The 24,541-nt window shown below is 39.9% G+C and overlaps 1 protein-coding gene across 3 annotated transcripts in view; it reads left to right on the forward strand.

Annotated features, from left to right (window-relative positions):
- Positions 1-24,541, forward strand: part of ACER3 (alkaline ceramidase 3) — a 78,169-nt gene that overhangs the window by 37,257 nt on the left and 16,371 nt on the right. For all 3 annotated transcript variants that reach the window (XM_037884488.2, XM_043527855.1, XM_043527853.1), the window contains exons 3-7: positions 6,757-6,809; positions 10,100-10,152; positions 13,879-13,960; positions 15,320-15,355; positions 23,763-23,821. In XM_037884488.2, the coding sequence (XP_037740416.1) occupies positions 6,757-6,809; positions 10,100-10,152; positions 13,879-13,960; positions 15,320-15,355; positions 23,763-23,821 (283 nt within the window). The remainder of the gene's footprint in view (positions 1-6,756; positions 6,810-10,099; positions 10,153-13,878; positions 13,961-15,319; positions 15,356-23,762; positions 23,822-24,541) is intronic.

Raw genomic sequence — 24,541 nt, forward strand, 5'->3', positions numbered from 1 at the left:
TTTCAGCACTACTTTAATTACATATGTTAGGCTACTTTCCACTGCTCTAAAATAGGGTGTGTATTCTGTGCTTATCACACGTTTAGATATGCCCCTCTGTAATTTGAAGTGATGAGGATCAACATAAAAATGTTGAGGGGTGACACCCACTATCTGTTTAACTACTGCAGCTTGTTGTCAGCTTTAACTTTGAAACGCTATGTCGCTTCAATTGGTTGCCAAAGCTTCTGAATTAAGAGGTTCCAGCTGGCTAAATTCTGTATGCTTACTGACCTCTATGCTATTCCATGCTTAGGGAAACTCTCTTGTGACAATGTAACCTAGACCTCTCCTTCCTGGGTCAGAACCTAATTGTCTCCGTTTCTCAATATGTAGATGACCACATGGGAAGCTTATTTCTGTGGCAAATGTTTCATTCCTCTCTCCTCATGTTTGTTCCCAGTTCGAAAATACTCTACTTATTTGAGGACGTACTTACAGAATGTCTGATTGTGTTTTTGGTTTTTATGAAGTGAATACTTTTCTAGAAGTGCCTAGATCATGTAAGTCTTTCTGTAATGTGAGGCAAGGAACGGGGAACATAAGGGTGTTGTGGTGGAAGCGAGAGTAGAGGCCACACATGGACACAAATAAGGTTAAGTACTAAGCTACTTTAACTACTCTACCTTAGTATAATTACTCTTCTTTACTGAGCAGAAATAAATCTCAAGCTCCTTGCATGCTTGCTATGTTATTTCAATTGCATGGCTTAAAAAAAGGTGGGTATGGAAAGAAAATGGGTGCTTCCGAGGAAATAAGGATTTTTCTGTGATCCTTGGCAGACCTATGACGTGCTCAGCTACATGCTTCCCTTTCTAGTTCGTAGCTTGCTCGTTAATGTCCAATCAGGATTCCATGGCCTGCTCATCACGTCATACTATATGCATAGTGTGCAGGTTTAAGACAGAAGAATAAGACCTTGTACCATTTCACAGAGGCCATTAGATAACAGCTGTGGCTCTCAAACTCTGACTGAAACTTTTCAACTAGCTCCACAGCAAAGTGTTTTGTTTTTGTTTTGTTTTTTGTTTCATTTTGTTAAATAACTTTTTGACAAAAATAGTTATGAATTTTTTTGTTTTATCTGTTTTTATTTTCTGGTTAAAATCTTTGAAGCAAAATGGGAAATGTGTATTTTTGTTTAGAAAAAATTCGTTTTGTGTGGTAACAGGAAAATCTTTAAAGAAAAAACTAGAGATTTTTTTCTTCTTCCCACCATTTTGTCTTCCTTTTTCATCTTTCTTGCTGGGGAAGTGGGAAAGTTGTGTTTGTTTGTTTTTTTTACTTAAAACTTCAAGTGAGAGAAAGTAACACTTTTTTTCCTTTTCCCCTTTCAGAGAGAGGAAAAGGGAAGGGGGAAATAATGAAAAACAAGATGAAAATTCTCATTTCAAATTCAAAATTTCAATTTGAAGTTTTTTTTGGTCAAAGTGTTTTCATTTTTTTCAAAAATTTTCACAAACTAAGTTTAAATTTCTGCTAGCCCTGTTTGGCTGAGTTTGAATTGGCAACATAGAGATGTAATCATAGAAATATAGGGTTGGAAGGGACCTCATGAGATCATCTAGTCCAGCCTCCTGTGCTGAGGCAGGACTAAGCATACCTAGACCACCCCGACCAGGTGTTTGTTCTTAAAAACCTCTGATGATAGGTATTCCACAACCTCCCTTGGAAGCCTATTCCAGAGCTCAACTACCCTTATAGTTAGAAAGTTGTTCCTAATAAGAAAAGGAGTACTTGTGGCACCTTAGAGACTAACCAATTTATTTTATTTATTCATTTTATTATTATTCAATTTTTCAATTATTCAATTATTCATTCAATTTTATTTATTCATTGGATGCATGCAGTGAAGTGAGCTGTAGCTCACGAAAGCTTATGCTCAAATAAATTGGTTAGTCTCTAAGGTGCCACAAGTACTCCTTTTCTTTTTGCGAATACAGACTAACACGGCTGTTACTCTGAAACTTGTTCCTAATATTTAACCTAAATCTCCTTTGCTGCAGATTAAGTCCATTATTTCTTGTCCTGCCTTCAATGGGCATGGAGAACGATAGATCACCATCCTCTTTATAAGAGTCCTTAACATATTTGAGGACTGTAATGAGGTTTCTCCCCTCACCCATCATCTTTCCTCAAGACTAAACATTTTTTTAACCTTTCATCATAGGTCAGGTTTTCTAAAGCTTTAATCGTTTTTGTTGCTCTCTTCTTGACTTTTTCCAGCGTATCCACATCTTTCCTAAAGAGGACATACCACCCTTACTTCTGTGCTGCTGCCTTCAGAGCTGGGCGGCCGGAGAGTGGTGGCTGCTGACTGAGGACCCAGCTCTGCAGGCAGCAGCGCAGAAGTAAGGGTGGCAGTATCATACCATGCCGTCCTTAATTTTGTGCCGCTGCTGGCGGTGGCTCTGCCTTCAGAGCTGGGCTCCTGGCCAGCAGCGGCTGTTCTCCAGCTGCCCAGCTCTGAAGGCATCGCCGCCGTCAGCAGCAGCACAGAAGTAATGGTAGTAGTACTGCAACCCACCCCCGTAATAATATTGCGACCCCCACCCCTGCCACACACACACACTCCTTTTTGGGTTAGGACCCCTACAATTTCAACGCTGAAATTTACGATTTTTAAAATAGTCTGACCATGAAATTGACCAAAATGGCCCATGAATTTGGAAGGGCCCTGTGTATTGGTGAAGCACTCCTGGTGCAGACATGGCCTTAGTCTTAGATCATGAGCAGAGTGGAATGGGATCCTTGCCTGCCCAGTGGATATAGCATGATGCAGCAAATTCAGCATGTTGTAACTTGCAAGCATGACATCCACAGTGCCTTTCTCAGTTTAGAAACTTGCTGAAACTGCAGTCTTAAAATATTGTGGTGTGAGGGTTTTTTTCTTTGTTTGTTTGTTTTTTGTAGTAAGCATGTTAGGGACATCTGCGTGTGGTGATGGACAAATGCTGGGTATGCTTATAATTAAAGCTGCGATCACAAGTATTTTTAGTAAAAGTCATGGACAGGTCATGGGCAATAAACAAAAATTCACAGCCTGTGACCTGTCCATGACTTTTACTAAAAATACCTGTGACTAAATCTTGGGGTGGGAGTGTGGGGACCTCTGCTGAGGGGGTGTCGGGCGGTACCAGCTGCCCGGGGCCATGGACCGTGGCGGCTCTGGCTGGCCGGCCGGGGATTGCTGCATGGGGTCACCGGAGCAGCAGTTGGTGTGGCTGTCCCAGGGGCCACTTGAGTAGTTGGCCCTGGAGCGAGCCAGCCACTTGGGCAGGCCTGGGTTGAGCCACACTGCCCCTCCAGAAGTCATGGAGAGTTGCGGAATCTGTGACTTCCGCGACCTCTGTGACAGACAAGTAGTCCCACTTATAATTTGCACAAAAGACTGTAACATTTTGTCTTGTTAAGTAGTTCCTTTCCAAATTACCTAACTTTGAAAAGGCATAACTATCTAGGCACACAATTGGGTTTTTTACTTCAGCACAGTGGCTTCTCAGCTGACTGTTGACTGCATGTTCTTTTGATTGATGATGATCTATTTGGCTGCTGTGAATATATTCCAAAGTCAAACAGTAGAACTAACGGATGTATTATGTAGGAGCATCAATCCTCAAGACTCTCAATATGGATTATTAACTGCTACTGGGATGGAGCAAGGAAGCCACCACCATGCAAATATAACTGAATTTAAGGGGTTCTCTTAGATGGACAGAATATACTTTAGATGGCTTTTATCCAGGACTCTAGAGTGACATAATTACTTTTGCATAAAGTTAACATGAGATCTTATGACCAAAAGTATTCAAGGCCTGGGTTTTCTGTCTCATCCAAAAGATAGTACCCTAAGCACAATTCCCACAGCACTGTTCTAGGGCACTGATTCAGAGGGGAGAGTGCCACCTACTGAATAACCAGCTCCCCATCATGCAGCACCCTGGATTTCTCGCTGAGTTGTTGCATCCAAATACTGAACAGATCTGATCCTGCTTTATTTAGGAAATCTGACATGATTGCACCAAGATTATAGATTTTATTAAAGTAGTGCATGTACAGGGCTTGCACCTAAAGCATTCATAGTTTTTTAGAATTTAACAGACCCAAGAGCATTTCTCATTTTAAGCATTTTAAGGAATATCTTTCAACCCAGTGTAATCTTTCATAATAAAAGAAACACCAAGGTTCTACAACATAGTCCTTACAACAGTTTTGAGTGTATAAGGGCTCCAAAAAAAAAATCTGCAACAGTTTCTAATTTTGTATGTGTGGAGTGGGATTCTAATTGGTTTGCTGGATTTATAACTTTAATAACCTACAACTAACATATTTTGTTCATTAAAAAAACAAGTTGAAACCTTGCGTGCCATGTTTCTGCCCAAGGTGAAATTTATTGCTGTTATAAACTGAAAAGGATTTTATAGAGAAAATACTGATGTAACCTTGACTACAGTGACACTAACTGGTGCACTGCTTTGATGAGCTTATTGATTTCCAAATTGAATGACAGTCAGAATATACTGTAGGTGTAGCCAGATACATGTGAATTTCCCAATTAAATCTTAATAGAGTTAGAATAGATGTTGTCATGATATCAAAAGTTCTCTAAAAAGAATGTGTAGATGCAAGTGCACAGTGATACTCAGGTTTAAATGACAGGTTTCAGAGTAGCAGCCGTGTTAGTCTGTATTTGCAAAAAGAAAAGGAGGACTTGTGGCACCTTAGAGACTAACCAATTTATTTGAGCATAAGCTTTCATGAGCTGAACTGTAGCTCACGAAAGCTTATGCTCAAATAAATTGGTTAGTGTCTAAGGTGCCACAAGTACTCCTTTTCTTTTTTCAGGTTTAAATGAGTAATTTCAATTAAATTTCAGTTGGGAACGATGGAAGTGCATATGCTTGCCATAGACAATGGTGTCCAATTTCCCCAGAGCGCTAATGAAGTTCAGATATCTCTGACAATACATTTTGAAACGATATGGTTGGACTACAAATGTGACTGTAAGTAAGCAGTTGCATGCTTAGACATTCCTCTTCAGTAAGGAGACACAATGACATAGTAATACTAGTCTAATAGAGCATAAAAAAACGGATCACCTCTAGATAAGGGCACTTGCACATCTGACAAACTTCAGTATATATTCTCAAAAGTGATCTATTTACCCAATACTGAAATATGACTATTATATCTTTGGACTGGAGTGCCACACTGCAGAGCAGTTTAAGACAAAATGAAAAATACCTTAATTTGAAACTAAGGGAGAGTTTTAGGTAGAATGTGTATAGACCCAGACATTAACCTATCTACTCTTCTCCCTACCCCAAAAAAAGGAAGATTTTTTTTTAATGGCAAGGAACATATCTTGTCACATTTGAAAGTACTAGGGGAGACCACCAACCCCTGCCAAAGCTAACCCCCTACCTCATCAAGTCTTATCTAAATAGTCAGAACAATTTCTAAGGCTGTCTCTATGCTAGCAGCACTTTACCTGTGTGGGAATACCGGTATACTATACTGGGAAAGTGCTCCTAGTGTGGACGCAACTTATACCAGCAAATCTACACTTTTACTGATATCTGATTCCCCTCTCCCTGCGCAAAGCTCACTCCATCCATAAAAGCAGGGCTTTACCGGTATATCTGCGGGCAAGTCTACACTAGAGCACTACATCGGCGCAGCTGCACCACTGTAGCACATCTGGTGACGATGCGCTGTGCTGTTGGGAGAGCGTTTGCCCATCAGCATAATTACTCCACCTCCGTGAGAGGTGGAAGCTATGTCAGCGGGAGAGCAACAGTGTGCACAGCGCTTAGTTCAATGTAACTTACGTTGCTCAGGGGGTGTCTTTGTCACATCCCTGAGCGACGTAACTTACAAATCAACTTAAGCGGTAGTGTAGACCAGCCTAACTCTACACCAGGGGCTTCTGCCCACACTGCTGTATTGGTCAAGGACCACACGCCTGACTGACATAGCTATGCTGGCTGAAGTCTGAGTGTGGACATGGCTTAAGAATCTGTCTTCATCAGGCCTAAGAAAAACAAGGTGAATGATATCCAGGTAAGGTGGTGTCTTTAAACTAATGTCAGAAGTAAATACAGAGATGAGAGGGCAAATATGTCAAATGAAAAAAGCCAGGTGAATATATCAAGAGCTTCATAGAAGTCAGAAATGGAAAAGACCTGCTAGTCTTTTTTCTGAATAGTTCCATTAGGTTTACGTAATCTGCAATCCACAGCTGTACCTGGCTCTAATTCTGAAATCTGAACTCAAATCCTGTTTTCTGTGGTCTGATAAAGATTCTGTAAACTTTGGCTTTTAAAGCCTTTCAGCTGAACATCAACAAAAATATCACAGGTTTGTGGTTTTTATTTAGTCAGAAGACAATACTGTGTAACTGTTTCTCCATCTTTCTTAACGGTTCTAATACATTTAATATTTGGGAATACAATACTCCTGTGATCCTAATGCTCAGTGCTCTCCTATTTTATGGAAAAGAATGCTGGGGGAAATAGTCTCTGGCAAAAAGTTCAATGGGATCTTTAAGGACCAATGTGTCTGTCAAAAGGCGTTAAAAAAAATTGGATAGATAACTGAAAATGTCCCTGTCTGTGATGTTTAAAGATCTGTTGTCAGTGAAGTTAATTTGTTAAGATAATACACTGATGTGTTTTTAACAAAGGTTATGCTAATTGTGTTTTGGTTTCATTTCAGCTGTTGGATTGGGATCCTGGTGCTTCCACATGACCCTGAAGTATGAAATGCAGGTTAGTACTAATCAGCAGATGCGAATAACCTTGTGCAGGTATCTCACTGTTGTCCCCAAGTGTGCATTTGCTGGGGTTTTTTAAATTCTGTAACCAAATGCCTCCAGTGACTTGCTTTTCCCTCATAGGAATCAAATCAGGTGGCTGTGCATGTTCATTTTAAGTCTGGCAGAGCTGGCAAAGAATTCTCACTCTAAAGGGGGACAGAATGTGTCATTTTAGGGATTTGTTCTTAGCTAATCTAATTTTGTTCGATCTATATGTAAAATACGTTTTTCACCGGATATGATTCCTTTCAGCATAGATGTAGTGTGAGCCCTACTTTGTTAGCCATTGGTACTGATGTACATGCAGGAATGTATACTGGTTTCTAAATCAGTACTTTAATCAATTGACTATTTAGTAAAAGGGACATTCCCTATTATGAGATTTAGAGTTTTCATTTGTGATGCTGTAATATTAAACTACATTACAGCTTCAACTTGGTACTGAAAATTATTGCCTAGGATTATTTTTGTCATCCATTGGTATCCCCGTGTATTGCTTAATGTTGTAGCAGTATAAAACTGCACTTCTGGATGTGAATGTGCCCTTGGCACCGAAGTCGAAACTCTGTGAAAAGCAGTAATTGTTGGCTGGTTCTCCATTTGGGAATAATAGAAGAGGTTCTTCAGCAGTACATTGTTGGGCAAGGAGATTCTAGTCCCAATATAGCGTCATTCCCAAGAAGACTTGAAGGGCTTTGTCATAGATATGAGAACACGAGACAAATTCATCTTCCGAGTCAAGGTCAGGATGGTGACGGCCTCCATAATCTTCTCTCTTATGTCTATGGGATTTGTTGGAGGCTGTCAGCCTCAATGGTGCATATTATTGTCTGTCATTGAGGTCAGAATGTATAAAGTACCGAAGCTTTTGCATATGCAAGGTCCCTTCTAGTACAAATTACTCCACAGCACTCAATGTCTAGCTGTAGAAGCAGCTAATCTAAATGCGAGGGATTCATAATTACCCCTGTTACTAGCTGATGAGTCCCCATAGTCAGAAAAAGTACATTCCATCCTTTAGACAATGCTGTTGTTCACTGGGTCTGTGTCTCAACAATGAAAAGTCGTCATTCATAGTGGCTCAAGTGGTAACTTTCACAGGAGCTATCATTAACTCAGTATTGCAAACAGACCATCGGGCAGAATTGTACAGCAAAGGGGAAAAGGCAAGGGCTTCAGAAAAATTGTTCCAGTGGCTGCCTGAACAGCAGCTGCCAAAACTGTTTGGTGGGCAGCTATATCCGCTCACTATGTCACTATGCAAGGTTCCTTAATGCTTGGACATCCAGTAGTTAAGACTTCTGAAAGGACTGATTCACACCCTCCTTCTTGTGCCTGGGCCATGCTGTCTTTTGGGGGGAATTGGTTCCCACCTAGATGGAATCTGTTTGAACCTCTAGGAGATTTACTCTACTATTTTGTCCTTGAAAACTACCAAAATGTGAACTTTGGAGGCTAGTGTCCAGTTTTGAAAATGTTGGCCACAGTATTTGTTTTGATTTTGGTTTTATTTTCTTTCATGGAACCTTAATTTATTAACAACTTTTTTTTAAAGAAGGAGCTACATGGATTAATCACGTGGTTATGCCTGACCAGACCTTGGAAAATTGAAATATCAAAAATGCTAAGAAATGGTTTAAGCAAACTCTGGGCTGTTCATTCTAGTGCTGAATCTAAATGAATAGCTTCATTTATCCTGGGTATTGTTGGTCATCCCTTCTGAATTCTCCACGTTTCTTTTGCCAAAAATAAGAGACGTTAATTTGTTCTCACTCTTGATAGACTCGGCCACTATCTTAAAATGACTGAATTGCCTTTCAACGTGAAAGTTAAAAATTGAATGGTTATTTTGGCCAATGCGTTCAGAGGCCTTCTTCCCAAGCTGAGCAGTACCAGGCTGGCTTTATGCAAAGGAACATGCCAGTTACCATCGGGAGTTGTTTCCTTTCATGTTATTCAGCACTGAGAGTAGGACTACAGCGTCTCTGGCACCAGTGCAGCTGTGGCCCCTCTGAGTGCCCCTGCACCAGTGGGAGTCTGGGAGCCAGGAGCCACACTGTACCAGCACAGCTCCAGCCTGGCAGTCCCCCTCAATAACCTTCAGAAAGGGGAGCACCACTTCCCCCAGCAGCAAAACATGCTGGCCTTATTTGCACCCCATTTGACCTTTTCCCCGGAAAATTCATTTCCCTCTGACAAAAATGTGGGTCAAAGTAAAGAAACATAAAAATTGTTCTTTAATTGAAACTATGTGGAGCGCTTACTTTCTAAGTTCATAATGTTTAATGACCCCTTTGTCAAGATTCAGTCTCTTGACTTTACTGTCATCTTCCGTGAGAAATCAACTCCGCACTCTCAAATTCACATGTGCATGTATGTAAGCACTCATTGGAGAGCAGAGTTTTGATGGAAAAGGTGATGTTCTGATTCTGTGTATGGGATGCAAAAGTTCAAATGCAACATGAGCATCCTCAGCAGAAGTATCTGTTCTTCATAGATCTTTCTTGCCTCCTCCATTAAGGTGGGTGTATTACTTCCCAGAGACTTTTTTCCCCCCTCCAGAAAAGTAACTTGATTTTCTTTAGACAAAATGTTGTGATCCTATTACTAATGGTTTAAAAATTGTTTTAAGATAAAACTGCATTAATTTGCAGTCATAATTGGAAGACCCAATTATTGCAACTTACTACAGTTTACTTAACTTTGCAAATTAGAAAGAAGGTAAATGAAAAGCAAGGCTACTGCATCAGAGAATGTTTCATAATGTACTAATGTTCTGTAATACTCTGTGCAAAAATAATGAGGTCTTAAAGAGGCTTCACTACAACCTTCTGATTAATTTTTATTGAGAGGTGGGGAGATACCACTAAATGTTTTGAGCAGGTTATGAAGTTTGGGGGTTAGGTAGGTCCTGTATTACAGGATTTATTTAAAAATTTACTGGAAATTCCGTAAATGTTTAATAGGGATATGAGAGTGGTGAAAATGGCAGAGATCTGCGAACACATGCTGTCTCATAATATGTTATATTTGAAAGATTCGTTAAGCAAGCATGGTAACTCACCTGCTTTCTAAGGTTGAGAGGCATTTGATACTGTCGTATATAAAATATAGTCAAGAATCTGGGTATCATAAAACTGTTAAAAACCCCTACTTAACAAGTGATTTCCCCCTGGTTAACTTACACCTGTGCATGAGTTAAAAGCGATTTTTCATGTTTTGGTGTTTCTCTGCTTTTTGTAGCTATTGGATGAACTGCCAATGATATACAGTTGTTGTGTGTTTGTCTACTGCCTGTAAGTATTTTGTCAAATGTTTTTAATATTGGAAAGCTACTTTTATGTAATGTCCAATACATGGAACCCAATCTGCTCTCATTTAAATTGATGCTAAAGCATCTATGCTATACTCAATGCAGTCAACAATTTTACTTACAGTAAAGAATCACGATCTAATGGGCAGATTAGGAGCCAGGAACTCTGACTTCTAGTCCTAGCTTTGCTAACTTAGACCTGCTGTGTGACCAGGTGCAGATTGCTTAACCTCTTTGTCTATTTCCCTAGCTGTAAATGAGGCATAACATTTTGGATAAAGTAAGACAATACTGTGATAAGCCTTGTAGAAATGTTAATAAACAAACAAATCAAATTGCCTCCCTACTTCACAGGGATGTTGATTTAATGTTTGTAAAAGCATTTTGCAAATGTAAAGCATTATATACAGTTAAGAATTAAGCAGTATTTGGCATGTAGACAACAAGAGTAATGAAACTCTTGCAAAAACAGCAGGGTTATTGTTCATTAGGGACAGGGTGCTCCGAATGTAGACTTCTAAATTTTGGTCAAACCTGCTTTCTACACCCTTAAAAAAAAAAAAAAAAATCTTAAGGAAACTAAATACTTTGTAGAAGAGTGTCCTGGAAAAACTAATACAACATTTTGGCACAACATCCAAAGCAGTTCTCCTCCTTGGTTCAGGGAACTGTGTAGCATTTTGCAACTCCAACAAATGAGTCAAGTTATGCAATACTGTCTTTCCCACCTGCCACATCCAGTCCCTGAAGCGATATGGCGGGCTGTGCCTTGAAAATCCAACTAATGAAACCGATCCACTTATTCCTGTTTTGGACTGGTTGCAAGCAATGAGTTTTGTTTGACTACTTAAAAACATAGGGACAAATCTTCAGCTGGTGTAAATTGGTGTAGCTTTATTGAAGTCTGCCTGTAGCTTGTGGATTAAGTGGAATACTGTTGGGCCAAATCCTCAGATGGGGTAAATTATCATAGCTGCATGCACTACAGTTTAGACCATCTCTGATGTAAAACTTGGGTCCATAATGTTTTCATTCTTAAAACTGTTTCACTTTAATCTGAACCCATCCTAGAATCATAGAACCATCGGGTTAGAAGGGACCGCAAGGGTCATCTAGTGAGTCTAACCCCCTGCCAAGATGCAGGATTTGCTATGTCTAAACCAGTGGTTCTCAACCCGCAGCCCACTGGCCACTTGCGGCCCAATCAGCATATAGCTGCAGCCTATGTGACATCCTCAGTGCCATTCAGCTAGTATATATGTTGTGTGGATGAGGCCCACATCACACACAGAGAGCAGCCTATACGGCCTACAATGGTAAATAGGTTGAGAACCACTGGTTTAAACCATCCAAGACAGATGGCTATACAGCCTCCTTTTGACAAACTCCATTAAAGGGGAGCTTCCACAACCTTTCATAGAATCACAGAATATCAGGGTTGGAAGGGACCTCAGGAGATCATCTAGTCCAACCCCCTGCTCAAAGCAGGATCAATCCACAACTAAATCATCCCAGCCAGGGCTTTGTCAAGCCTCACCTTAAAAACTTCTAAGGAAGGAGATTCCACCACCTCCCTAGGTAACGCATTCCATTGCTTCATCATCCTCCTAGTGAAAAAGTTTTTCCTAATATCCAACCTAAACCTCCCCCACTGCAACTTGAGACCATTACTCCTCGTTCTGTCATCTGCTACCACTGAGAACAGTCTAGATCCATCCTCTTTGGAACCCCCTTTTAGGTAGTTGAAAGCAGCTATTAAATCCCCCCTCATTCTTCTCTTCCACAGACTAAACAATCCCAGTTCCCTCAGCCTCTCCTCATAACGCATGTGTTCCAGTCCCCTAATCATTTTTGTTGCCCTCTGCTGGACTCTTTCCAATTTTTTCACATCCTTCTTGTAGTATGGGGCCCAAAACTGGACACAGTACTCCAGATGAGGCCTCACCAATGTCAAATAGAGGGGAATGATCACGTCCCTCGATCTGCTGGCAGTGCCCCTACTTATACATCCCAAAATGCCATTGGCCTTCTTGGCAACAAGGGCACACTGTTGACTCATATCCAGCTTCTCATCCACTGTAACCCCTAGGTCCTTTTCTGCCGAACTGCTGCCAAGCCATTCGGTCCCTAGTCTGTAGCGGTGCATGGGATTCTTCCGTCCTAAGTGCAGGACTCTGCACTTGTCCTTATTGAACCTCATCAGAATTCTTTTGGCCCAATCGTCTAATTTGTCTAGGGCCCTCTGTATCCTATCCCTACCCTCCAGCGTACCTACCTCTCCTCCCGGTTTAGCGTCACCTGCAAACTTGCTGAGGGTGCAGTCCACGCCATCCTCCAGATCATTAATGAAGATATTGAAAAAAAACGGCCCCTATGCGGTCTATTCCATTGTCCTTCTGTTCTTACAGTTAGGAAGTTTTTCCTGAGATCTAATCTAAGTCTGCTATGCTGTAGTTTGAACTCATTGCCTCTTGTCCTGCCCTCTGTGGCAAGAGAGAACAACTTTTCTCCATCTTTTATCCTGTACCCGTGAGATTTCTTTTGCATTTATTTTGCCTGAATTGAATGTGATTTAGAGAAGAAAAAACCAAGTTCAATCACCAGTTCTTGGCTCGTATTGATTATTCCATATTTTTAAAAGTATAATGGACCTAAGTGAGGCTTATGCACAGAATCTGCTTGAAATTATGTACAATGAGTAGTATAATGCATGTAAATTCTTAAATATAAGTGCTTTACATAATGTGCTTATATTTAGTAAAATTATGGAAGCTCAAGAAGGGAGATCATCTAGTTCATCTGCTTGCCAAAGTAGGATTGTTCAATACAGAATATTCCCTAACCCTTGGTTCAATCTAATTTAAAATCCCAAGTAGTAGAATTTCCACCACTTCCCTTGGCAAGATGCTCTAGAGCCATACATCTTCCTGTCTTGAAGATTTTTTGCAGATAAATATATATTTTTCCTCCCTTTCATCCCATTACTATAAGGCTAAGTAATATTTCTCCCTCTGTGGTGATTTGTAGACATATTAACCCTTATTCATCATTTAGCTAAGCTATATGTGTTTAGGTCTTAATTTTTCTTGACACATCCATTCCTCCAGCCCCAGTCACGTTTGCTGTTCTCCGAGTTCTTTCCCGTTTATCAAGCTCTTTTCTGATGATGTGGTTCTCAGAACTGTACCCAGTAATCTAAGTGTGATTGCACCACAGCCCATATAATTTCCTGTTTTCTGATGCAATATAATTTTGGGCTACATGTTACTATGTGAAAGTTTCAGTGTTTTTTCTAGTAACCACATCAAACTTGTGTCTAATTTGCTGTCCATGAAAGAGGAAGCCTTTTTAGGCATTATTTCTTCCCACCCTTTTTCTTTTCATTGGGTTAATCTTTCCCTGCGTGTATTAGCTTGTGTTTTCCCCAAACAAGTTGTTCGTACAGTAACACATAATTAAAAGTAAATATCAGGCCAGTATTTATTACAAGTGAAATATACTCCATCTATAAAAGTGACAGGGCCTTGTGGGAAAGTATACATTTTCTCACAAGGCCCATGAGTTTCATGTCACTTTTCTCACAGGTTCCCTTTAGTTTCCAACAGATGGTTCTTTTTAACATTATTACCTCTTGTAAGATTTATCATTTATATATGTAACTTATTACATGTAATTTATACATGTAACTTTTCTGTATGTTTTATTTCAGGTATGAATGTTTCAAGCACAAGAACAGTGTCAATTATCCTCTGCTTTTTGTATTAATAACTTTCAGTGTCATAGTCAGCATGGTAAGTAACTTTTTCTTATGCAGAACTTTCATATGTGCATTAGTAATTTTTCTAACATTTAAGGACTATTAAACTGGCAAAATTCCATCTCTTGTACTTTATTGCTTGCTGTCGAAACTGGGCAGGGGAGAATAATTCTGTTCAAAGCTCGGGAGGCTAATTTAGTTATTGTATTGTGAAAAATGTAATTTTTCTATGGGAAACTTTGTCTTCTGTAAATAAAAACTGATTCAAAACACTTTATGTGGAAAAAGCTCATTCACATAGAGAGTATAGGAAGGCAATCCAGGTGCTAAGGTCCTGGGACTGGGAGTCAGGAAAATGGTCTGCTGTTCTGACTCTTGCACTGCCTTGTTCTGAGACCTTGGGCAGTTGCTTTACCTTTCTGAGCCTTAGCTTCCTCATCTGTAAAATGAGAATAATAATGCTCAGTCATCTTTGTAAAGTGCGTTGAGATCTACAGTTAGAAAGCAATATATGTGCTAAATAGAAGTCAAAACCAGCCACAGCTAAAAGTTAGCTGTTTAAATGATCAAAATAAATATGACACAGTTAAGGTTAATTTGATTCTGTTCCTTGATTCAGCGTGCTCCGTGGATGTTTGTGGGGAGGCTTCCTAAAACCACATGGATGGAATATCTATATTTGGTGATGGAGATAAAAGCCAAGTAATCCTACCAGTTTCATTGCTGACCCTTATCCTAATGTATTGCAGATTTTGCATCTTTATATGTGTTGGCTGTTCTTCTGAGCCTTTTTGGTATGGCATGTTGTGGAGCAGATCAGATGGAGACTGAAATGAAAAAATAATTCTTTTCATAGATACAGTGCCCACTTTTTTCCAAAACAGGATTTGAACTCACTACCTTAGCAGTAGGAGTCTACTGTGACTTTTTGTTAGCATCCATGGGAATTAAGAGAGATCATTTAACAGAGACAGATTGATAATTTCAAGAAAAAATTAATTGCCTATGAGGACTATAGTTCAGCCTGTTTCAGTACCTATCAAGGATTATATATGTTCAAAATTTTAATGCACTTTTAACTCACTATATGTGTGTTGCAATTTAAATAAATTGAGAGACGTTCACATCTAAAACTATCTGTTTAAGCTAGCTGTTAAAACTAATTTTTAAAATAGTGATGTAAATCTGGAGGGATTCAAGAATATTGGTGCTTGTTGTTGTCAGGGGAAAGAACTCAGATGCCTAATCAAGTTTAGTACTGTGTAGGTGGATAGTTGTATTTTTATTCTAACATGGCTTCAGTCTTTATGATTTTCAATATGTAAAAATATATATATATATATCTGTATGTAAAACAAAGTATGTGTAACACTTTTTCTTTGACTCTTTGCAGATTTACCTAAATTTGAAAGAGCCTGTATTTCATCAGGTAAATCTTATTCCTTTGCAATTAATTCTTTAGCATAAAGACAGCCTTGTTAAATAATGTATGCAGTGTTGCTGTAGCCATGTTAGTGTCATGTTTGAGAATCTTGTATTATACATCACAGTTTGCAAAAGGAATAATCGTGCCTTACACATTTTTTTTTTTTTACTGGCGTACTGCAGTCCTGTCATTTGTTGACCTGGAAAAAATATTGGCAAATTATCTCAAAACTTAATGATTGTATTTCATTGTCAAGGAGTGATGGGGTGAATTCAGTATTTGAGTGAATATTTTACCTGGATATTCAATGGTGACCTTATACAAATAACCAGGGCTACTGTGGGGTGAGGTGCATGAGAGAGAGGGACACCTGTCTGCTCTTCTCTCTTCTTGCTTGCTGGGAAGCCCTAGTTGCTCCTTAATAGCAATAGAGCCTGTTTGTTTTTCTGCTGGCTCCTCCTATTTCCTGTCAGAAGATAGGGATGAAAACTGGCTGCTCTCTAAAGGCTGCTGTGTGTGAGAGAAACACATTGAGTCTTTTCTCTTCAGAGGCACCAGATAAATGGAAATGTACCCAGTACCCTAACTCTTTGGTACTCTGTGGCTTTCCTGGTATTTATACCTCTGAGTTCACAGTGATTTGACTCTGGGGCTTCAGAAGCACAGGTCGTTCCGGAATGAAAATACCAGGAAAGCTGCAGAGGGCAGATGAGTTAAGGGGCTTCAGCAGGCTACTAGGTCTGTTATATGAGAGATGGAGTACTGAGCAGCAGTTCTTTCCCTCTGCCTCCCTCAGTGGATATGTCATCTTCCCTTTATCTGTACCCACCTATATTTGATTGAAAACTTAACGTTGGTGAAAAATTCAGGATGGTGTCTAGGAACAAGCCTGCATCTTCTAGAGTAATGTGACCTGCTGCATTTTCAGGCCCTCATGGTCACTTGCATGCTTAGAGATTGATCTGTGTATTGATAGGGAGAAGGTTGCTTTTTTTGTGCTGGTATTTACCAATGCAAAAGGTTAGCAGTCATGATTATGTATCTACACAGAATGGGAGTGGATATTTCCCCACATGGATGGATGGATGGATGACTGACTGACTGACCGGATAACATCTGGACAGTTAATGTGTTTTGTAGGTGCTCAGCTTCTTGGAAGACTGAGCCTTGAAACCTTAATTTCTTCAGATGTCATGGCATAGAATATACCACCATCACTGGCACAGCCGTCACAATAAGAAATGGTATATGTATTTCTGCTGGTATATTAATAAAAAGCTACTTTTATGGTGCTACTTTTATGCTTGTGTAACAAGAGGAACATATGCATTATTATGGTGATCAGGGCGAAAATAGAGACTTAAAGGAAATTCTTCCTTTGAGCCACTCACCGCTCTGGTTTTGAATCCCATAATTTTAAATAATTTTGGATGTAACAACGGGAGAAATTTAAGTTTTACTGATGCTGATTGTTTAAAGTCAAATGCCCACTGAGCAGTATTGCCCACTGCTGTGAAAGTATTACAGCTTGACTGCAGCCAGCTTGGTATGCTTTTAATGTCTGAGCTGCTAAATATGAAGCAAATTAAGAGGTCGCTTTCCTGTAGCAGTAGGGAGAATTCTAGGAAACTTAAAATCCTTGCCTCTTGGCTTTAATGTTTATATCTGGTTTCCATTAAGTTCAGAATATAGCCTTCATGCCATCAATCATCATTTCACCATGAAGTTGTAAAGGGTAACAGTGAAAAATACTTAGCTCCTTAAAAATATTGTTTTTCTGCTATGACAGCTTTTTCCAAATTGTAAATTATTAGGGAAATGAACAAATTCCAAATGTTAAAGTACTGTACTCCATTTTTGCATGGAATTTACCCAAATGCACTGTAAATCGGGAAGGAGTATTTCTATGATTGTGTAACTAAGCTAGGTATTTTTTCCACCTCAATATTTGCCCCTTATTTATAGAGTACATAGGGAATTGCTATGTAACTTCAATAAATATTTAATGAAATGAATACATTCTGAAGAATTAATGTGAATTTAATTACTTATATATAATTGCAGTTTAACTTTGAGGCCTGAGTCTATACTCGCTTTTAAATAGCCAAGCAATGTTTTTCCTTACGGGACTTGATTCCTGGTATTACTTATCTCATACAGTCTCTATACATTGGTCAGTTTCACAAAGGAAGGGGCAAATAGTTGTGTTCAAGTAGAGAGTAAAGCAGGCCATGCTTTTTGTATCCTCTCAATCTCCTAGTCCACAAAGATGTAGCAACAACAGAAGGGTTCTGCATTGTTTCAGTACCCATGATCCAGGCCTCATTTTTCAGTCAGCTGCTTACTTTCTTTACTGTTCTTCTGTCTTCTTCCTGGCTAATGCCCCTAAATTGCTTACAATTAGAGGGGCTTCCAATTATTTATGGCATAGTAAGAAAATAGGTAAAAGTACAGCGGTCCTCTCCTCCACACTGACAGTAGGTATCAAGGAGCTTTAGAAATCCCAGTGCTGCAATGGTAAGAACAGCCTACCATCCTTTGGCCAACTGAAGGCTGTACTTAATTTGCTTAACAGAATAAATTAGAGGCGGCCTCATCTCTAATACAAAGGTGTGGCCTTGACATCATGTACCATCTTGATCCACTCACTTGATGGGCAGCTGGGGCTTTGCAGTGGGGCTGCTCACAACCGGGCTAAGCTAACTCAGGTGCTCAGACCTGGGTGCTGATCACCTGAGTTAACTCTGCAGTGAAGATATACCATCACTGTGTTTGTACAGGGCCTAGCACAATGGGGGCCCTAATCTTGGGTGGGGTTTCTAGATCCTGATGTAATATAAGTAATAGTTTAAACATCTGATTCCTTTCCCACCCTATTTCTTAAGCATCTTTCAGAAACTCAAGTCCTATACAGTAGAAATCTGTTTTTTGTACTGTAAACTGCAAATAAGACTTCCAGTTCCAGGATAGATGACGCTTAAATATTTAATGTTAAACATTTTGTTTTGGAGAAAAATATATTAACTGATAAATATGGGGTGGTGTACAAAAATCCAGACTCTCTTGGTGAAGTTCCTGATATCTGCAATAATAGTTGAAGCTGACAAACTGATGCTAACCAGTTTAATGAAGACTGGGGCAGAAAGTCAGGAGCAGTGTTAATAAATGTTGGGAAATAGCAGAAAACTGAACCTGTCCCCACTGGAAATGCAGTCTGATGGGTCTGGGACTAGTCTCCCTCAGGGTCCCCAAACTGTATTCCCAGCTGTGCCTCTGACTAAATACAGAAAGTGATTTTGTGTGAGTCACTTAATTTTCTGCATTAAAATACTAGTTTTAGTTTTTTGTAAATTCTGTTTAGGATCCGGAGATGAAAGGCGTTACCTACTTTTAAGGGCAAAGTATTTACTACTGATAAGACTAAGGCGTATTTTCCAGTGCAAAGGTGAAAAATTGTGGCAGCCTGAATAATGTGCAGCTTCATTTTTGCCACATACAGTGGGGAGGGAAGTGTTTTATGATAACTAACGTTGAAGAGACGCTTATGCGGCTTCCTTTTATTTAAGCTACTTTGCAAACTTTCTTACTTGGTCTGCTGTTTTCTCTAGTCCAATTTAAAGCAGATTCTGTAAGAGAGAGTTACAGAAAGCTCCCTTGTGTGTTTTCAAAGTATTGTAATTTAAGTGATGCAGTTATTTAATGCCACATTTAGAAATGCAGAGAGAAGCAACATAAAGAACTGGAGCAAACATAAGCAAAGCTTTTAAAAGAAAAAAGAGAACAAATATGTGTTTTTATCTTTTGGGAGAGGTCAGGGAAGAAATTTAGAATTTTTGTATTCAGTTTAAAAGATAGACTAGGAAATGTATAGAGTGGGTTCAAGCATTACTTAAAGCTCGCTGTGTGGCTCCATTTATATTACTCCAGCAAGAAACTACTGTAGCATGACTCTACAATTATAATCCCTTCATGGTCACAGCATCTCTTTACAATGTTTAAATGTTTTGTGTCTGAGGATGATGGTGTTTGGCGTATGTCAGGAAGAACTATTAGAGAGAGAATGAGAAACTGGAACAATAAACATGTATTCATCTTATTACTAACACGCTACTTTAAATTCTTGTTTTTTTTTTTCAAGATGTGTCAACGATGGATGTCTTTCCATTCACAGCAATAGTTAGTTTTTATCCCTGCATCATTATGACTATCTTCTATCCAAGCCATTAAGCCACTAATTTTGAGGGATCAAGTCTGTGGCTCTAAGGAAAAGTGCTTTCCTTCAGTTTTTGCTCCTTCATTTTGTCAATAACTGCTCCAAAGAGTAATATTTTTAGACAGTATTTTACCTGGCCTGTGGGCTAGTCATAAGCCAGGTGTTTCGCTAGATGGAGTAAAAGCCTTTCATACTTGTACAAAGAGCCAGTGTAAGTCTGTTACATGATAAAAGCTTGATGTTGGCTACTATTTTAACCAGTGTGACAGAAATCTGTCTATAAAGCAGAAACGTGTATCCATATAGAAATAGAGGACTGTTTAGAGATGGAACTTGTAAGTAAGAAGAATGCAGTAAGGAAAATGATCAAAACTATCCTTTGGTAGTCCTTTAGCGTGCTGTCTCTTTTAGTGAGTTTTCTAACATTTTAGAACAAGTCTCTTGATTTGGGTGTCGAAGTGGAACAGATCATCTTAAATTTGTCCTTTTTGGAAATCAGGGTTAAGACAAGATAGAAGTGTTCATTAATGTATTGGAAATATTAAAAGGACCTCAAACTATACACAATACGGAGAGGCATAAAGATGGAGGACTCACACTCTGGTTGTAGCAAGGTGTGAACTCCCTCTGGACACTTAAACACAAGCAGTATAAAGCTTTCCTCCATTGGCTCAGTATTAACGATCACTATATCAAGTCTAGCTGGGTTGTTTCTGGGTCACACATCTCCCCAATAAAGGTAATAAGACTTTACTTAACTTTTCTGTTAATGCATAAAACAGATTGGAATTACGCTAGCAAATCCCTTTGTTTAGTTCTGCACTGCAATAGTGAATAAAAAGTAGTGACTGTTTTAGTAACAACTTTAATCGGCTCTTACTCTGAACACAAATGGGGCAGGTCCACTGTGCACTTTTCACACAGTCTGGATTGGAGCTTCACTTTAAGTACCATAAAGACTCAGGTCAGAATTGATTCAGTTCTGTTACATATGGATAGTTAAGGTTAAGATTCTGTCATGGGTGTTTTTAGTAAAAGTCAGGGACATGTCACGGGCAATAAACAAAAATTCACAGAAGCCTGCAACCTGTCCCTGACTTTTACTAAAAATACGTGGAGGTGTGTGTGGGACAAACAGCAGCTGCTCCAGCCCTGCTGCTGCTCCAGCCCCAGGGACTCACCCAGCCCCAGCCACTGCTCCGATGGCCGGGGACTGCTGCTTCGGTAGGCCTTGGGCTGGCCACCGGTCAGCTGTTTGGCAGGCTCAGGGCTCCGGTCGACCTCAGGACTGACACTTGCTCCAGCCCTGCCCCAAAAGAGGTCCCGGAAAGTCACAGAATCCGTGACAGAATCGTAGCCTTATCAATAGTAAAATGTAGACATTATGGTCTGCCAGTCACCATAACCTCTCCTCTTTAATGCTAAAGGTTGATTTGAGACTAATATACAATCCTTCAATGGCTGCCTTTAAACTTTTGTGGAGGGATTTTTCTCAGCTGCTACAGTTACAATATTGTTATGCCAATAACCGAACCAGTTTGTTGTTTGTTTGTATTATGATAGGGCCTACAGGCCCCAGTTATTCTATTGCCAGAGATAGCTGCTGGCCTGAAGGCTAAATAAACAAAACAAAGGGTGGGGAAAGGGATAGAACATACAAGCAGTGTCAGTAAAGTGTTGGTTCGCAAATGCCATACTAGTTCCTCAATTTTGTAGTGGTCTTGGTTTTTTAATACAATTATTGGAGGAGTTCTGTTTGTTAAATATTTATATTTAATATAGAACAAGAGAGAGAGAAGGAAAGATAGGAAGGGATTAGCTAAAAGGAAAAACAAAGGAAGGTCGGGGAATGGGGAAGGAAAAATAGAGAGGGATATGGAGGATATCACAATTTAGGGCAGGTGCACCTGTATCCGATGCATCCGATGAAGTGAGCTGTAGCTCACAAAAGCTTATGCTCAAATAAATTGGTTAGTCTCTAAGATGCCACAAGTACTCCTTTTCTTTTTAAAAGTTAATACCCAAGTTGTATAATTTGAAATATTACTTTGCTGCTGCCTAGCTTCATGCTATGGTTTACTGGCCAAGGATTCAGTGTCCCTCTCACTGATTTGTTGATGTACCAAGAGAATACTGTGGTAAAAGAAAGGTAGTGTGGACCAGTATATGTGGCACTGGATTGGGACTCAGGAGACCTGGGTCTTAATCCAGCTTTGCCACTAGACTGCTGCATATTTGGGGACAAGTCACTTCACCTCTGTCTCCGTTTTTCCATATGTAAAATAAGGAAGATATTTACCTCCTGTGTAAAGTGCCAGATACTATCATTTCTGCTAATGTGTTCTCATTTGGGCTATTGACCTTATAACCCATACTGTTAGAGGAGTCCATTTGGGGCTTATCATAGAATCAGAGAAGATTAGGGTTGGAAGAGACCTCAGGAGGTCATCTAGTCCAACCCCCTGCTGCATGTGGGAAAGGATGTGAGCAGCCATAAATTATTTCCTATTCATTTATTTTCCTAAATTGCTGCCTTTCACACTGGGGTGGTGTCTTTGAGTACAATCCCTCCTGAGCCATATTCTCAGCAGGTGTAAATTAGTGATGTTGTGCTGATATACCCCAACTAGGAGTTTAGCACCCCTTCTTCTTTGTCTCATTTTGCCACTTAATTTAATTCAGACTGCTCTTCCTTTTGGGGGGGCAAGAAACATTAATCAATGTCCCATCTCTGCCATCTGAGATTGTTACCTAACCCCACGGCCACCTCTCTTCTCATTCAATCTCATGGTTGCTCCCCTCTCTATCATCTGCCCAGCTTTTTGTTGTACACCTCACTGGGAATAAATGCATTTGCTCGTTCCTTGTTGACCAAAATTTAGAATGCCAGGGCAGGGGTTTCAGTTCCAGTAACTCTTTATCCTGCAGCACCTTTCTTTTTGAGGATGTCAGGTGCTCGTTCTCTGGCTAAGTGAAACTTCCCAAAACAGCAGCAGGTTTCTCAGTAAAACAAGATTTATTTAAAAGGAAAGAGAGAGAGACTGTTTTAATAAAAGAGGTGCTTTGCATAGGCTACTCTAAGTAAGGTGTTCTCAGCTGAAGTTGCAAAAAGTCAACTTGTCCCAAAGAGCAGTCTGTGGTGCTGACACCAGTGTCAAGAGTTCCATCCTCATGCTGTCCCGAGAGAGAGTGTCCCCATCTGCTGTTTATACAACTCTGCCTGTGGATTCATTGCCATATGCAGAGAGGCTAACTTACTCCCAGTGCTGTGTGTTTACTGCAAGATCATCCTATCCCTCATTATAATCCACCTCACCCAAGAGCGTATAGAGATGAATTCATTTTTTTTCTTCAACTTAACCCCTGTGGCAACTCCTCAAATCCTTTTGCTCAGCGACTTCTGCAGCTTGTCCCGTACATTTCTAGGATTTCCCCCTCTCTATAAACCTCACAGTTGGCTTACTTACACTACAGCTTTCCATGCCATGGTGTGGCCAAGCTCTTCATAAAATAAATTCTCTTCTGGTGGAGACTGATATTGGGGATAATCATATCCGCTAATGGGCGAGTTGTGTTGTCTCCTGGAGCTCCCACTAATACCTTTATAATTGCTGACCAGTTTCACTAGGTCCTCTCAGATAAACAGGCGTATCATGATTGAGTTGTCGATCTATTCATAGAACACTACCTCATCCCTGTTTAGAGAAGGCCTCAATGTTGAACATATGCTACAGTTAACTTAAAGTGCTCCCTTGGGCTTTGCTGAATGGTAGACATAGTGAGGTCTATTCAGATTTCTGCTTTCATTAATGCTGCACGGTATCATTACTCACAAATGCTGTCTGTGAAGGAGCTGCTAATTTAGACACCATCCAAGGCCACTGTCATTTGTGCAGGCCTGGATTAAAGTGCACAGAGAAGGGAAGACATGGTGATGTGCTCCCTAATCAAAACTCAACTGCAGGGAGGCATTTTATACTTTGGCTTTGTTTTTCTTTTGTTTGGAAACTTAAAGGGGAAAAAACTATCCTCTATACTGTGGAATAGACAAAATGATGGTTTGAAAAAGTCAGTAAAGATACTGTAGATGATAAACCAACAAATGTTTAGTTTTCTTTTGTGTTAGTATGGTTTAAAAACACAATAATACCTGCCTGTTACACACTAACATTGAATTTTATCTCCACTTTCCTGCAGATTGTGTATGGAGCACTAGTTTCTGTTATAGTACTTCGGTCTGTATATATTGTATTGTGGTAAGTGACTGTTTATTTAGCTCAGCATTACAAGTAGATACGTTCTAACTAGGTGTTTGCATCTAAGAGGTGTACATTTTAAAAACAATTTAACATGAGAAACTGGGATTGCTGACCACTTCTCTAAAATGAGTAAGAAACGCAAGGTCATATGCTCTCTGTCTTGTGGCAATGGAGAAGTGATTCATGTCTTTCAGTAAAGATATTTGATTGAAGTTAGGCTTTGTCTACACTGGCAACTGAACGACAAAACTTTTGTCATTCAGAGGTGTTAAAAAAACCACACGCACTCCCCAAAAGACACAATTTTTGTCAACGAAAAGCACCAGTGTGAAAAGCGCCTCATTGTGGGTGGACGGTTTTTGTCAGCAGGAGAGCTCGCGCGCTCTCTCTCTCTCTCTCTCTCTCTCTCTCTCTCTGACAAACAGAGGCTACACTGGGTGCCTTTTAGCAGCACGGCTGTAATGGCACACCCGTGTTGCTAAAAGATGCATAGTGTAGACAGTCCCTTAGCCTGTGCCTTCAAGCAAGCCTGGACCACACACATTCATGATCAGTGTCTTTTTGTCAACTGTTTTGACAGTAGCTTTGGACCCGTAGTTCGTAGATTCCTTCAGGCACAGGGACTCTCTCTTCCTTTGTTTTTTAAAGTACTGCAAATACTGCCAGTGCTCAAACAAAAATTCTAGTAGCTGGCTGACGTTGGGGTCAGTCACAGGG

The sequence above is a fragment of the Chelonia mydas genome, chromosome 1 (genome assembly GCF_015237465.2).
Source record: "Chelonia mydas isolate rCheMyd1 chromosome 1, rCheMyd1.pri.v2, whole genome shotgun sequence".
In the NCBI taxonomy this organism is placed as follows: Eukaryota; Metazoa; Chordata; order Testudines; family Cheloniidae; genus Chelonia; species Chelonia mydas.